At 35.6% G+C, this 15,148-nt stretch overlaps 1 protein-coding gene and 1 non-coding gene across 4 annotated transcripts in view; both read right to left on the bottom strand.

The window, feature by feature from the left end:
- Window positions 1-15,148, bottom strand: part of LOC110568266 (nephrocystin-1-like) — a 79,980-nt gene that overhangs the window by 40,037 nt on the left and 24,795 nt on the right. For all 3 annotated transcript variants that reach the window (XM_064371689.1, XM_064371688.1, XM_064371687.1), the window contains 3 exons: window positions 6,712-6,907; window positions 1,462-1,565; window positions 1,104-1,146 (listed from right to left, as the gene is read on the bottom strand). In XM_064371689.1, the coding sequence (XP_064227759.1) occupies window positions 1,104-1,146; window positions 1,462-1,565; window positions 6,712-6,907 (343 nt within the window). The remainder of the gene's footprint in view (window positions 1-1,103; window positions 1,147-1,461; window positions 1,566-6,711; window positions 6,908-15,148) is intronic.
- LOC135272948 (5S ribosomal RNA) lies at window positions 9,123-9,241 on the bottom strand. Its single transcript, XR_010340853.1, has one exon. It is a non-coding gene; the product is annotated as a 5S ribosomal RNA (ribosomal RNA).

Consider the following 15,148-nt stretch of genomic DNA (forward strand, 5'->3'; position numbering starts at 1 on the left):
AAGGTCAGAAAGGATACTTGCTAAATTGTTAATCGTGATTACTTATGAGTTTGAGGAGAATTTTCATTTGACTATGTAATTTTTTTTTTTTTTTTTTTGAGACAGAGTCTTGCTCTGTCACCCAGGATGGAGTACAGTGGCATATTCTCAGCTCACTGCAACCTCTGCCTCCCAGGTTCAAGTGATTATCCTGCCTCAGTCTCCCCAGTAGCTGGGATGACAGGCATGCATTACTACACCCAGCTTATTTTTGTATTTTTAGTAGAGACAGGGTTTTGCCATGTTGACCAGGCTGGTCTTGAACTCCTGACCTCAGGTGATCCACCTGTCTTGGCTTCCCATAGTGATGGGATTACAGGCATGAGCCACTGCACCTGGCCTGTAATTTTTTTTTAATGACAGAATTACGGATCATTTCTTCCTTTTAAAAAATTTAATTACTTTTTTTTTAAGATAGGGTCTTGCTCTGTCACTCATGCTCTGGAGTGCGCTGGCACAATCACAGCTCACTACACCCTTGACTTCCTAAGCTCAAGCAATCCTGCTACCACAGCCTCTCGAGTAGCTGGGAATACAGGCATGCGCCATCACACCTGGCTAATTTTTCTTATTCTTTGTAGAGATAGGGTCTCACCATGTTGCTCAGGCTGGTCTTGAATTCCTGGCCTCAAGTGATCCTCCTGCTTCAGCTTCCCAAAATGTTGAGATTACAGGTGTGAGTCACCATGCCTGGCCAATTTCTTACTTTTTATTAAGGCTTTACAGGATTTTTCAAAAACGATAATTAAAATTTAACATCCGCTTTCACTCAAATGATAGAAAAGCAGGATCAATGAGAATGTTTCCAAGCCTTCAAACAACACCATGAATAAGATTATCAATTATTTTTGTGCAAAAAAAAAAAAAAAAAAAACAACCTAATGAGAAATGTTACTTGGAGCACAGGCTCGTGAAACCAAAAATATACGTCCTCTGCTCTGTACATTCCATGCCCTGAACCCCCTTTCAGATCCACTGCTGTCTTCCACAGTCTCCATCCTGTTTCCCATCAGATCTATTGGGTAATAAAACAAGACATCATTAATAAGATAGAAGATACTCACCTCTGAGATCGCTTTTTGAACAGCACTACAGTGGGAATCAGTTCTGGGGAAACGAAATAACAAAGTAAGTCAGGTCATGATATGCCTATTCACTCAATTAGGGAGCTTCTTTAATCAGTTTATAATCATCAGTAAGTTTTGAAAACCTAACAGTTTCCAGATGAAAACAAGATAGAACTAAATGTATTAAAAATAATCACAAAATTAAAATAGTAATGATCTTTAAGCAGACAATAGTATGAAAAGCTGTCCAGGTACAAGTTGTCTCCATTTCAAGAAAGCAATGAATTATTTATAACAGTAAAAATAAACAAAATGTTTCCTAAACCTACTCTGATATCCTTTCCCACTTTTGTACCTTTGCTTAACTTCTGCTCCGTCTGCTGTTTCATCCACCACCTCTACATCTTCTTCACTGCTCTCTTCACTTGATTCTTGATCTTCTTCTTCTTTACTATAAGGCTAAAAAAACCATTGAAAAGTGAAGTGCTTTTTAACTAATGCAAAAATCAACCAATAAAAATACAAGTACTGCCACCTAACCCTCCAGTTTTTTCTGTTTAAAAAGAAAAAACAAAAGCATCAATACTTTCAGAAAACCTCGAGCACAGATGGGAACTTAGTATATATAATGAGCATATAAAAATTAGTGGGAAATAAATTTTCAACACACGGTTAATAACTTCACTATTCCAAAAAATAATGATTGAGATAGAGAGCAAGTTTAATCAAAATAAATTACAGATAGAATTTACTCAAATAAAAAAGAAAAGAAAGAAAAAAGCATTAGAAGAAAATAACCAGGAGATGGTGAAGCCCTTTCCAATTATGATACCAAAATAAAAAAATCGTAAGTGGATTTTTTATGACCTAAAGTCCACAAAGAAAATACCTAACACATAACTTACACATATCCTGAGGGGGAAAAAAGAAAATATCTAACACAAATATCTAAAGATTAATATCCTTATCATTAAATTATTATAAAAGTTCTTATAACTCAATGAGAGAGTCTTTAAATCCCTTAGAAAAAAAAATGGCCAAAAGAAATAAAAAGGTACCAATACGTAGAAATGATAAGCACTCAAGGTGATGGAAATATCAAACACCTTAACTTGATCATTACACAATCCATGCAAGTAAAAAGCACTCACATAAATACATAAAATATTATGTATCAATAAAGAAAACCGAAAGGGTCATTTGCAAAGAAGATATACAAATGGTCATAAAGCATATGAGATGATGCTCAACCTCATTAGGAGTAAAATAAATGCACATAAAACCACTAATGACACCTTTTTGCTGGTCATATTGGCAAAAATGTTAAAGATTGATAACAGCCATAATAGGCAAATGTCTGAGGAAACAGAGCTCTCTGATTGTTAGAGGTGAGAGTACAAATCAGCATAATTTTTCTAAAAGGCAAATTGGAAAAATAAATCAAAATATGAAGGTGTATACCCTTTGAACCAGTGACGATCATCTAGGAATTTATCTAAGGGGATAATCAGGCAAGCGTGCAAAGATGCATGCAGACTTGATGACAACACAAGTTGCCAGTTGGCTACCACCTATTCCCTACCTCCTCCAAACAAAATCCCTGATTTTGGCAATGATCCAGTTAAAAGGCTACATTTTCCAAGACTTCCTTGCAGCTAAGTGTTGCCAGAGAACTAAGTGCTGGTCAATGAGCAACAACTGAAAGTTTTTTGTGTAACTTCCAAGAAACCTTCTGAAAAAGGCAGCAGCTTACGTGTTTTGACTGCTTTCCTTTTTTGCTGCTCAGAATCTTTAAAAGATCCAGCAGCTGACTTAAAACTAAATAGATAATTCTAGGAAGAGCAGCCTCATATCAGAAACACAGTAAAATATTAGATAGGATCTTAACCAATTCTTGATTGCCTTTCTCCACACTTTTGTGCTTGAGAGAAACACGCTTCTACCTTATTTAAGCTACTTTTTGGGGGGGGATCTTTTTGTAACTGACAGAGGATGCTAATCCCATGTTCTTTGCAATATAATTGATAGTGACTATAGGTTGAAACAACTTAAATGACCATCTAAATGAGATTAGAAGACTTGCTGCCATTGAAAAAGATGATCTAGATCTGCTATAGCCCCTTGGCACATGTAGCTAGTGAGCTCTTGAAATTAGTCCAAACTGAGAAGTGCTACAAATGTAAAACAAACACTGGATTTTGAACTTAATGTTAAAAAAGCAAAACAGCTCAATAATTTAAAATATTGATTATATGTCAAAATACTGGATAATATAAAATATATTATTAAAAATAATTCTTCCTGTTTCTTTTTACTTTGTAAAACTATGTGTAATGAAAAAAATATGTTTGTTCTCACTGGTTCCTGGGACAGAGCTCCTGAAACACTTTGAATTTCCTGAATGGTAGGAGTATGTTTTCTTATTCATCAGGAGTCCCTTTCAACTACTCCTGAGTTTATGCTAACGAGGTAACTCTAGGTGGGCCCTAGACAGCTTCAGGAAGGGGACAGTTGCCAGAAAAACCAACCTGGGGAATTACAGGTTAGAACTTTCAGCCCCACCCTCCAACCTCAGTAGAGGGGAGAGGAGCTGGAGACTAAGTTAATCACCAATGGCTAACGATTTAGTTAATACAACTAATGAAATCTCCATAAAAACCCCTAAGTGATAGGGTTCCAGGAGCTTATAGTATGATGAACACAGCAAGGTGCTGGGAGGGTGGCAGGCCCAGAGAGGGCATGCCAGCCACCCGCCATCAATACTTCAGTCTATGGCTGTTCCTGAGTTATATCCTTTATAATAAACTGGTAAATGCAAGGAAAGTGTTTTCCCAAGTTCTATGAGTCATTCTAGTAAATTACTGAATCCCTGAGGTGAGGGTGTGGGAACTCGTGACTGTATAGCCAGTCAGTAAGAAGTATGGGTGGCTCTTGGGACTTGTGACTGGCAACGGAAGTGGGCAGCAGTCTTGTGGGACTGAGCCTTTAACCTATGGGGGTCTGTGCTAGCTCCAGGCATTAGTGTCAGAATCAAATTGAATTGCTGACACTGGTTGGTGTAGGAGAACTGATGTAGAAACCCATATTTGGTGTCAGAGAAAATTCACATACTTGGTGTCAGAGAAAATCCACATACTTGGTGTCAGAAGTGATGTCAGCAAAAAGATATTCTTAATGTAGCTATTGAAAAATTTAAATTACATGTGTGGTTTGCATCATAGTTCTACTGGACAGTGCTGATCCAGACAGAAATTTACATATCTTGGCACAGAAAACGACTATGTTATTTTATGAAATAAGAAAATACAGGCTACAAACACGCATGTATAGTATGTTCACATTTTAGTAAGGGGATCACATATTTGTGGAAGTTAACACAAAGTTAACTGTGGTTATGTTTTACAATAAACAATAGATATCTATTATTTGTTCTGATCAGCATTACTCCACAAAGCATCCTTACTGTGAGATCACGTTCTAGGGCTCACATGCATAAGAGTACTTCACAGGTCCCCAGGGCCATTAATATACAATGTGTTTCCCAGGTGCTGTCCCTCCAAAATTAAAGCAAATTCTGTATCTCAAGTCATTCACTAGTCAAATTGTCAAAAGAACACAGCTAAATGTTTTATTAAAAGTGAAAAAAAAAGGCTTAGAAAAGGAAAGCACAAACCAAGACTAACCTCCAGGTAGGTTCTGGGAACAAGACCTTCATTTCCTTTGGCATCCTTAGCTATCCACCAACCATCAGGTTTTTTTTCTTTTTTTTTTTTTTTTTTTTGAGACGGAGTTTCGCTCTTGATACCCAGGCTGGAGCGCAATGGCGCGATCTCGGCTCACCGCAATCTCCGCCTCCTGGGTTCAGGCAATTCTCCTGCCTCAGCCTCCTGAGTAGCTGGGATTACAGGCACGCGCCACCGTGCCCAGCTAATTTTTTGTATTAGTAGAGACGGGCTTTCACCATGTTGACCAAGATGGTCTCGATCTCTTGACCTCGTGATCCACCCGCCTCGGCCTCCCAAAGTGCTGGGATTACAGGCTTGAGCCACCGCGCCCGGCCAGGTTTTTTTTCAATTATAAAGAGAATTTCCCCTTTCTCAAAGCAAAACAAAGTAAAAATTTTAAATAAAATTCAAAAATCATGAGTATATATATATCATTACCAATGATTCAAAATATGTGCTGAAAAAAAGGCAAAGTCTTTTCCTAATCTAATATTTTTCCTAAGTTTTATCAAAAGCTTCCCTATTACCCAACCACTACGTATTCTGCCTAACTCACCTAAACCATAAATGTGACATAATTTAATGAATCATTCCTTCTAGTTACCTAACATACACTTCAACCATTTATGTAAATAGGAACCATTTTTCACAATCATTTTTAAGGCCCCGTACTTATTCCAAATATTCGATTACTGTGTAAAATATTTTTGAATTTTTTTTTTTTTTGACAGAGTCTCAGCTCACTGCAACCTTTGCCTCTTGGATTCAAGAGATTCTCCTGCCTCAGCCTCCCAAATAGCTGGGACTACAGGCACGTGCCACCGTGTCCAGCTAATTTTCTGTATTTTCAGTACAGAAAGGATTTCACTGTGTTAGCCAGGATGGTCTCCATTTCCTGACCTCATGATCTGCCCGCCGTGGCCTCCCAAAGTGCTGGGACTACAGGTGTGAGCCACCATGTCCGGCGTGAATATTTTAATCTCTCTGGAAAAGTGTCTTTCAGAAGCAGCATATAAATTCCCCCCCAAAAAATCAATTCCATTAAACTTAAACCCTATTTTTAACCAAAAACAGTATTTAGTGAATACAATTACCCAGTTAATTCACCAGATATGTTTTGAATAACACTCACTCATTTATAAAAATAAAATTCATCTTTGAAGACAAAAGCATTTCCATTACTGAGGTCACTAAGAAAGCAAATGCTTTCTTAAAATATACATTATTGTCTAATGTTGATACCATTTTCCAGGAGAATTTGAAAAAAAATCTATAAATCAAACCATACAATTAGTTGCATAATATTCTATTATATTTTATTATTAATCAGTTACTAAACTTTGAAGTTTAATATAAGAACCAAAATTCATATATTCACTTAAATTCCTTTGGCTCATTTCTCTAGCAGAAGACACAGGCTCAAATTCCCTTAAGAATCACACCTGTATTGTTCCGTCCCACCTGCCACTTATTTACGCCCAGTCCAAGCAAACATGGATGCAAGCCCCTTTCATATCAAGTTAACAGGAAAGATTGCTACAAAACAGCAGCAAGTACTCCCTTCTACCTCCACCTATGGACATTGTCTAACTCACTTGAATGAATTTATACATATGACATGCAATAACAAATTATAAAATTTTACCCCTAAGTTAGGAATTCTCAACATTAAAGCTAGTTTAAAAAATCTTTAGTTACAGAGATAACTGTAGTAACATAATCTCATATTACTACTGCTTGTAAATCATAATTATTACTTATTTAAACAGATTGTTAAAAAACTTCAAGAATCTCTAATACAGGTATACAGACGGAGTTTCCTTATTCTGTCAGGTATGGACATTAATCCCTAGGTTAGGTATCAGTCTTATTCTACCTACTTTAAATGTAAGATCTCCAACTTGCTGAGCAGTAAAATTTCCAACAGCAATGTATTCTTCACTGGTTGACTGTTTGTGAGACTCATTTTCCTCTTCCTCCTCTGTATCTTCTTCCTCCTCTGCATCTTCTTCCTCCTCACCACTGTCTTCACTTTCCTCACTTTCACTTTCTTCTTCTTCAGTAGGTGCCCCAACTCTACAAAAAGTGTTTCTATGAGTAGGCCCACTTGAAGTAATATATAAGAACAGACCAACTATGAGTATAACTTCTATATATACATGAATATACCATATTTGGAGCTGGCAAATAAAAGAAATAAAGGAAAATACAATGAACAATTTCTACCATCTAACTAAGAAGGTGTGCTTGGAGAGACTGAGGTGGAAAGAGAGTTATGTATGTGAGATGGCAGAGCATCACTGGACTTGAGGCCAGGAGACTTGAATTCAAGTCTTCAATTCATCCATTCAGAAAATGCTCTTTGAGCATTATTATTAAGTACTTAGAGCACGGACTCTGCTAAATTTAAATTCTGGCTCTATTCCTTCTTTGCTAGGTGACCTTAGATAGGTTTCTTTTAAGCTCTTCATTTCTCATTGGTAAAGTAGAGATAATCATAGAACGTGCCTTCTAAGGTTGTCATGAGGATTAAGATGAGTTATTACTTGCGAGGTGTTTAGAACAGTGCTTGCCCATAGCAAGCTTTCCATAAAAGTCAGTTATGATGATGACACTGATGCTGTTGGTCAAGTTCCATGTCAGAGAGACACACAGTAGACAAAAAGGTAAACCAGACACAATTCCCCATCCTCAAGGAGCTTGCAATGAGACTATCTAGAAAATGGAGAATTATAAAATAGTGCAATAGGTACTAGAGTAGAGGTATATACAGGATACTAAGAAATTAATCATGCAAGAGGGACACCTAACCCAGGTTGCATGAATGGGAATCAGAAAAGGCTTTAATTAGGTCTTGACAGACGATACGGAATTAATCAGGTAAAATGGGAGTAAAAGGAAGGGGAGGGACAGGAGAAAGGAGGTTCGAGATTAGGAAATGTCAAATAGCTCACGAATGGTAGGGCAAGGCTTGAGGAAAATGAATGAGAATTGAGGCTGAAAAGAGGTGCGAAGAATGTAGCCCAGGTGAGCCTGACCTTTAAGGTCATCCCTAAAAATGAGTAGGGGACTCCAGCCTGGGTAACAAGAGCGAAACTCCGTTTCAAAAAAAAAATGAGTAGGGGAAGGTACATGATATGATTCGCACTTTAGAAAGGAGACAAAGCTACAATGTAGGGAACAGATTAGAAGAAGGGCTAAAGGTGAGGGTGGCTGTTGAAAGTAAGAAGTGACAACAGTATGAACTAAGAAAACAGTATAGGGATAAAGAGAAAGGAGATGATACGGAGGGTGAGGAAGAGAGAAATGCCAAAATAACATTAGCTTGGGTATGTAACTTAATCTTTCTGACTTTTATTTATTCATTCGACATTCAGCAAAGTTTAAATTTTGGGGGGCACCTACTGTATAACAGACATTGGGAGCTTGGGCTATAACAATGAACAAAACCAAGATCTTTGCCCTCCTAAAGCTTACATCAGAGAAGCTTATCTTTAAAATGGGACAACAATACTTAGACTAATGCAAATGAACATCATTAACCATAAAACTAGCCAAAATAAATTTTCTCTGGAATAAAAAGGAAAATAAGTTTGACTTTGTTTAAAATAATTGTAGGATACTGTTATACCACACTTACCTAACACATAAACCAGGATGTAACAACCATTTTTATACCACAAGAATTAAAAAATCCATAAAATATCATATTTACTTTCAGTGTGTCTCTTTCCTTCCTTAGGAGATATTTTGCACATATCTTGTATGGGTCAATTATTCCAAAACTTTGCTGGAATAATGTGAACTTGATATGGTTTTTCCCCTTCATTAATGTAGTGAATTTCAATGATTGATTTTTTAATGTTAAATCAACTCACATTCTGGAACAAATTCCACTTGGTCATGATGTATTATCCTTTTGAAATGCCTCTAGATTTTACTTACTAATATTTTATACTGAGTTTGTGGATTTGTTCCCCTCGTAATTTTCTTCTAGTGTTCTTGTCAGGTTTTGATATCAGTGTTATTGAAAGCTTATAAAATGATTTGTCTATTATTGGTGTATAGGAATGTAAAGCATCCAACTTTTGTATTCTCTAGAATAATTCTGTAATATTGGCATTATTTCTTTCTTAAATGTTTACAAAAAATTCACCAGTAAAACCACCTGGGAGTTTAATCTGTGGAAAGGTTTTTAATTACAAATTCTATTTCTTTAGTAGATATTTTAGTAGAACTATTAAGATTGTCTATTCATTTTGTGTCCATTTCTGTACATTTTTTTTTTTAAAGCCTACAGCACCCGGTATTACCAGGTGGTCTCCCATCCAAGTACTAACCAGGCCCAACCCTGCTTAGCTTCCGAGATCAGACGAGATCGGGCATGTTCAGGGTGGTATGGCCGTAGACCTGTACATTTTCTTTCTAAAGAAACTTATTTTATCTAAATTTCAAACTTATTCACATAAGTTTGTTCATAATATCTTCATAGTATCTTTTTAATTCTTATAGAATCTGTACTGACTTCTGTTTTTTCTCTCTTTTTCTCTTTTCTTGATCAATAATGCCAGCAGTTTATTCATTTGATTAATTTCCCCAAAACCAAGTTTTGGCTTTGTTGATTTTGCCGACTGTATGTCGGTTTATTGTTCACTATTTTCTGCTTTTATTTTTATTATTTCCTTCCTTCTGCTCTCCTTGGTATTGTTGTCCTTTTTCCGGCCTCTAAAGTTGAATACTTTACATTCCTATATACCAATAATAGACAACCAGAGAGTGGTTGTCTCTCTGACATGAGTGAACTCCCATTCATAATTGCTACAAAGAGAATAAAACCTAGGAATACAACTTACAAGGGATGTGAAGGACCTCTTCAAGGAGAACTACAAACCACTGTTCAAGGAAATAAGGGAGGACACAACAGATGGAAAAACATTCCATGCTCATGGATGGGAAGTATCAATATCGTAAAATGGCATACTGCCGAAAGTTATTTGTAGATTCAATGCTATCCCCATCAAGCTACCATTAACTTTCTTCACAGAATTAGAAAAAAACTACTTTAAATTTCATATGGAACCAAAAAAGAGCCCGCATAGCCAAGACAATCCTAAGCAAAAAGAACAAAGCTGGAGGCATCACACTACCTGACTTCAAACTATACTATGAGGGTATGGTAACCCAGAGAGCACAATACTGGTACCAAAACAGATACACAGACCAATGGAACAGAACTGAAGCCTCAGAAATAATACCACACATCTATAACCATGTGATCTTTGACAAATCTGACAAAAACAAGCAATGGAAAAAGGATTCCCTATTCAATAAATGGTACTGGGAAAACTGGCCAGACATATACAGAAAACTGAAACTGGACCACTTCCTTACACCTTAAAAAAAAAAAAAACATTAACTCAAGATAGATTAAAGACTTAAACGTAAGACCTAAAACTAAATAAAACCTAGAAGAAAACCTAGGCAATACCATTCAGGACATAGGCACAGGCAAAGACTTCATGACTAAAACACCAAAAGCAATGGCAACAAAGGCCAAAAATGACAAATGGTATCTAATTAAATTAACGAGCTTATGCACAGCAGAAGAAACTAGCATCAGAGTGAACAGACAACCTACAGAATGGGAGATAATTTTTGCAACCTATCCATCTGACAAAGGGCTAACATCCAGAATCTACAAATAACTTAAAAAAATTTACAAGAAAAAAAAAACCAACCCCGTCAAAAAATGGGCACAGGATATGAACAGACACTTCTCAAAAGAAGACATTTATGCGGACAACAAACGTATGAAAAAAAGCTCATCATCACTGATCATTAAAGAAATGCAAATAAAAACCACAATGAGATACCATCTCACGCCAGTTAGAATGGCGATCATTAAAAAATCAAGAAACAACAGATGCTGGAGAGGATGTGGAGAAATAGGAACACTTTTACACTGTTGGTGTGAGTGTAAATTAGTTCAACCATTGTGGAATACAGTGTGGCAATTCCTCAAGGATCTAGAACCAGAAACATCATTTGATCTAGCAATCCCATTACTGGAAATATACCCAAAGGATTACAAATCATTCTACTATAAAGACACATGCACATATGTGTTTGTTGCAGCACTCTTCACAATAGCAAAGACTTGGAACCAACCCAAATGCCCATCAATGATAGAGTGGATTAAAAAAAGTTGCACATGTACACCATGGAATACTATGCAGCCATTAAAAAGGATGAGTTCATGTCCTTTACAGGGACAAGGATGAATCTGGAAACCATGATTCTCAGCAAACTAGCACAAGAACAGAAAACCAAACATCACATGTTTTCACTCATAAGTGGGAGGTGAACAATGCAAACACATAGACACAGAGAAGGGAACAACACACATGGGGGCCTATTGGGGGGTGGGGGGCTAGGGGAGGGATAACATTAGGAGAAATACCTAATGTAGATGACGGGTTGATGGGTGCAGCAAACCACCATGGCACATGTATACCTATGTAACAAATCTGCATGTTCTGCACATGTATCCCAGTATAATAATTTTTTAAAAAGAAGTGTATAATATGCTTTTTTTTAAAAAAAAAAAAAGTTGAATGCTTTAGTAATTGATTTACAACTTTTTTTTTCAAACTATGCATTTAAAAGTATAAATTTCTGGCTAGGTACAGTGGCTCACACCTGTAATCCCAGTACTTTGGGAGGCTGAGGTGGGAGGACTGCATGAACCCTTGAGTTCAACACCAGCCTGAGCAATATAGTGAGACCTTGCCTCTACAAAAATTAAAAAATTAGCCAAGCCTGGTGGCATACACTGGTAGTCTCGGCTACTCAGAGAGGTGGAGGTGGGGAAGATCACTTCAGCTCAGGAGGTGGAGGTTGCAGTGAGCCAAGATTGCACCACTGCACTCCAGCCTGAGTGACAAACAGCCTGTCTCCAAAACAAACAAAAGATAGAAATTTCCATCTAAGCACTACGTTGGTTGCAACCACAGTCATTTTATTATCATTCCAAATAGTTTCTAATTGCCACTGTTATATTTTCTTTGACTCACAGTTTACATAGAAAGTGTGTGAAAATTTGCAAACAGTAGTGATTTCTAATTATTTTTTCTGTCATTGGGTTTTAATGTCATTCCAAGTGATCAAAGAACAGACATAATACTACATAACTTCAAACTTTAGAAATTTGATGATAATTACTTTATGGTTCAATATGGTTCATTTTCATTAATGTTACATTAATTATGTAACATTATGTTTCATTAATGCACTGAAAAGAATATTATTTACATAACACATACTTGGGTGCTATGTTCTACACATACACAGTCATGCACTGCACAACAATGTTCCAGTCAACAATGGGCCAAATATACAATGATGGTCCCATAAGATATAATACCATATTTTTACTGTACATTTTCTATTTTTGGATATGTTTAGATACACAAATATTTATACCATTGTGTTATAATTGAATTGCCTACAGTATTCAGCACAGTAATGTGGTGTACAGGTTTGTAGCTTAGGAGCAACAGACTATACTATATAACCCAAGTCTATGGTAGCCTATACCTTCTAGGTTTGTGCAAGTACACTCTATGATGTTTGTACAATGATGAAATCACTTAATGACACATTTCTCAGAACATCTCCCTGTCATTAAGAAAGGCTTGACTATGTGTAATTAGATCAAGGTGGTTAAGGATTGTGAATTATCTAGCTTTGCTTTAGTTCTGGCAACTTTTGTTTTATACATTTGAACCCATGTTATTAAATGTATACACATTTAGGAATTTTTTTTTTTCCTGTTGCATCGAACCTTTCTTTTATCATTATGAAATGTCCTTTCTTAAACAGTAAATTACTTTTAGCTTTAAGTAGCTGATATTATTGTAACCACATCACCTTTGTTTTGGTTATAGAACAAAGAATATCTTTGTTAAAGAACATGGAGTATCTTTTTCCAGTTCTTTGCTTTCAATTCTCTATAATTGTATACTAAAGTGTATCTCTTCTAAATAGTATATATTTGGGTTAAAAAAATTCAATCTGACAATCTTTCTTGTAATTGGAGTGTTACTCCATTTACATTTAATGTAACTATCCAAATGGCTGCTTTGAAACCATGTTACTATTTAGTTTCTATTTGTCTCATCTGTTTTTTATTTTTAATTTCTCCTTTATTGCCTTTTTTGGGTTAATAAAATTGCTTTTAATATCCCATTTATTGTGTTGTTTTACTAGCTACATTTCTTTGTATTACTTTTTTAGTGATTGTTTTAGGTATTACAATATGCATTCCTAACTTACCATAGTCTAATATCGTATTTCACCAAAGATAAAATAACTTTAAGATAAAGAATTCCATTTACCTGCCAGACTTTGTGCTATGCTACGCTATTGTCACATTTTACTTCTACATATACTCAGTCCTTGTAATGTGCAGATTCTGTATTTGTGAATTCATTGGCTCACTAAAGTTTATTTGTAATTCCCTAATTAATAATTGCAGTGCTTTTGTGGTCATTTGTGGACATATACAAAGCAGCAAAAAATTTGAGTTGTCTGGCATACATATTCCCAACTGAAGTTGAACGTGGTGACACCTGCCTTTTTTTTTCAGCTCTCATATAGGAAAGTGTCCTTTTTGCAATCTATTTAGTACCACACTTTTTTTTTTTTTTTGGTGATTTTAGTGTTTAAAATGGCCCCAAAACATAGCGCTGAAGAGCGGTGTGCTATTCCTAAGTACAAGAAGGCTATAATCTACCTCTGGAGAAAATCGTGTGTTAGATAAGACTTGTTCATGCATGAGTGATAGTGCTGTCGGTGTAAATTCAATGTTAATGAATCAATAAAATATATGATATAAGGGGTCTTTTAACAGTAACACAAGGTTGTATGTCACTCAGTTGACAAAAACACTGTGACGAGAGGCTCACAGGAGTCTTAAGTCTATATTTCTCCAGAAGCAATGGTTTAGTATTTGCTAATCAAGTGTTCATAGCAATTTTATAGAATATAACTACTGCAAATAATGAGAATCGATTGGATATTATAAATCCCCAAATGTACATTTTGCTTTACGTAATCAAGTGTCTGTTAAAGGCATGTTGAAAAGAAAAATAGAGGCTTTTATATTTACCCACATACTCATCTTTTTCAATCCTTTTTGAAGATCCAAATTTCTCTGTGGGATCATTGCCTGCTAGCCTGAAGAACTTCTTTTAACATTTCTTATACTGCAGGTCAATTGACAAATTTCCTCAGCTTTTGTTTGCCTAAAAGTGTCTTTATTTCACTTTAATTTTTTATACTTTTGCTAGATACAGAATCCTGAGTTGATGGTTTCTTCTTTCAATGTTTTCAAGATGTTACTACATTGTGTTCTGACCTGTATTTTTTTCTCACAAGATGTCAACTGTAATTTTGTCATTTGTCTCTACATGTTTCCTTTTTTCCCTTGGCAACTCTTAAGATTTCCTATTTATCTTTGGTTTTCAGTAGTTTGACTCTAATGTACCTGTGTGTGGGTTTCTTTACAATTCTGTTTGGGGTTCCCTGAGATTCTTGGATCAGTGGCTTGACATCTTTCTTAGACAGTAATTTTAAAATGTTTTTAGTCACTACCTCTTTAAATATTTCTTGTGCTTCATTCTCGCTCCTCTTCTTCCAAGACTTCAATTACAAATCTGTTATAACTTTTAACAGTGTCTCACCTCTTAAATTCTGTTTTGTTCCTTGCACTTTTAAATTTTTATGTATCAATTTGAACAAGTTTTAAAGCTGCCTTTGGGTTCACTGATCCCTTCTTCTGTTGTATCTAATCTTCAGTTAAGCCACCCTATAATTTTATTTCATATACTGTATTGTTTTAGTTCCAGAATTTTCATTTTGGTCTTTGTTAGTTTCTATTTCTCTGCTTAAGATTCCTCTCTATTCATCTTATCTATCTTTTCCTATAACTTATTTATCTATCTTTTCCTGTAAGTTGTTGTTTTATGGTTCTTATTTGCTAATTTTCACATCTCTGAGCTACTGGTTATTTAATCTCTTGATTTTATGACATTTCCCAGATTTTTGAGTCTATACATTGAGTCAGATTTTGGAAGTTCTCAGCTATTAGTTTATCAAATATTATATTTTTTAGTTATAGAATGTTTATTTGATTTTTCTATATTTGAATTCTCTTAAAATACACTCTTTTCCCCATTTCATTCACCTTTTCTTCTATTTTCTTTAACATATTTATCATATTATTTAGAAGTCCTTGTCAGCTAACTCTGTATCTGG

The sequence above is a fragment of the Aotus nancymaae genome, unplaced genomic scaffold (assembly GCF_030222135.1).
Source record: "Aotus nancymaae isolate 86718 unplaced genomic scaffold, 86718_ANA_hifiasm-v0.15.2.pri h1tg000155l, whole genome shotgun sequence".
Classification (NCBI taxonomy): Eukaryota; Metazoa; Chordata; class Mammalia; order Primates; family Aotidae; genus Aotus; species Aotus nancymaae.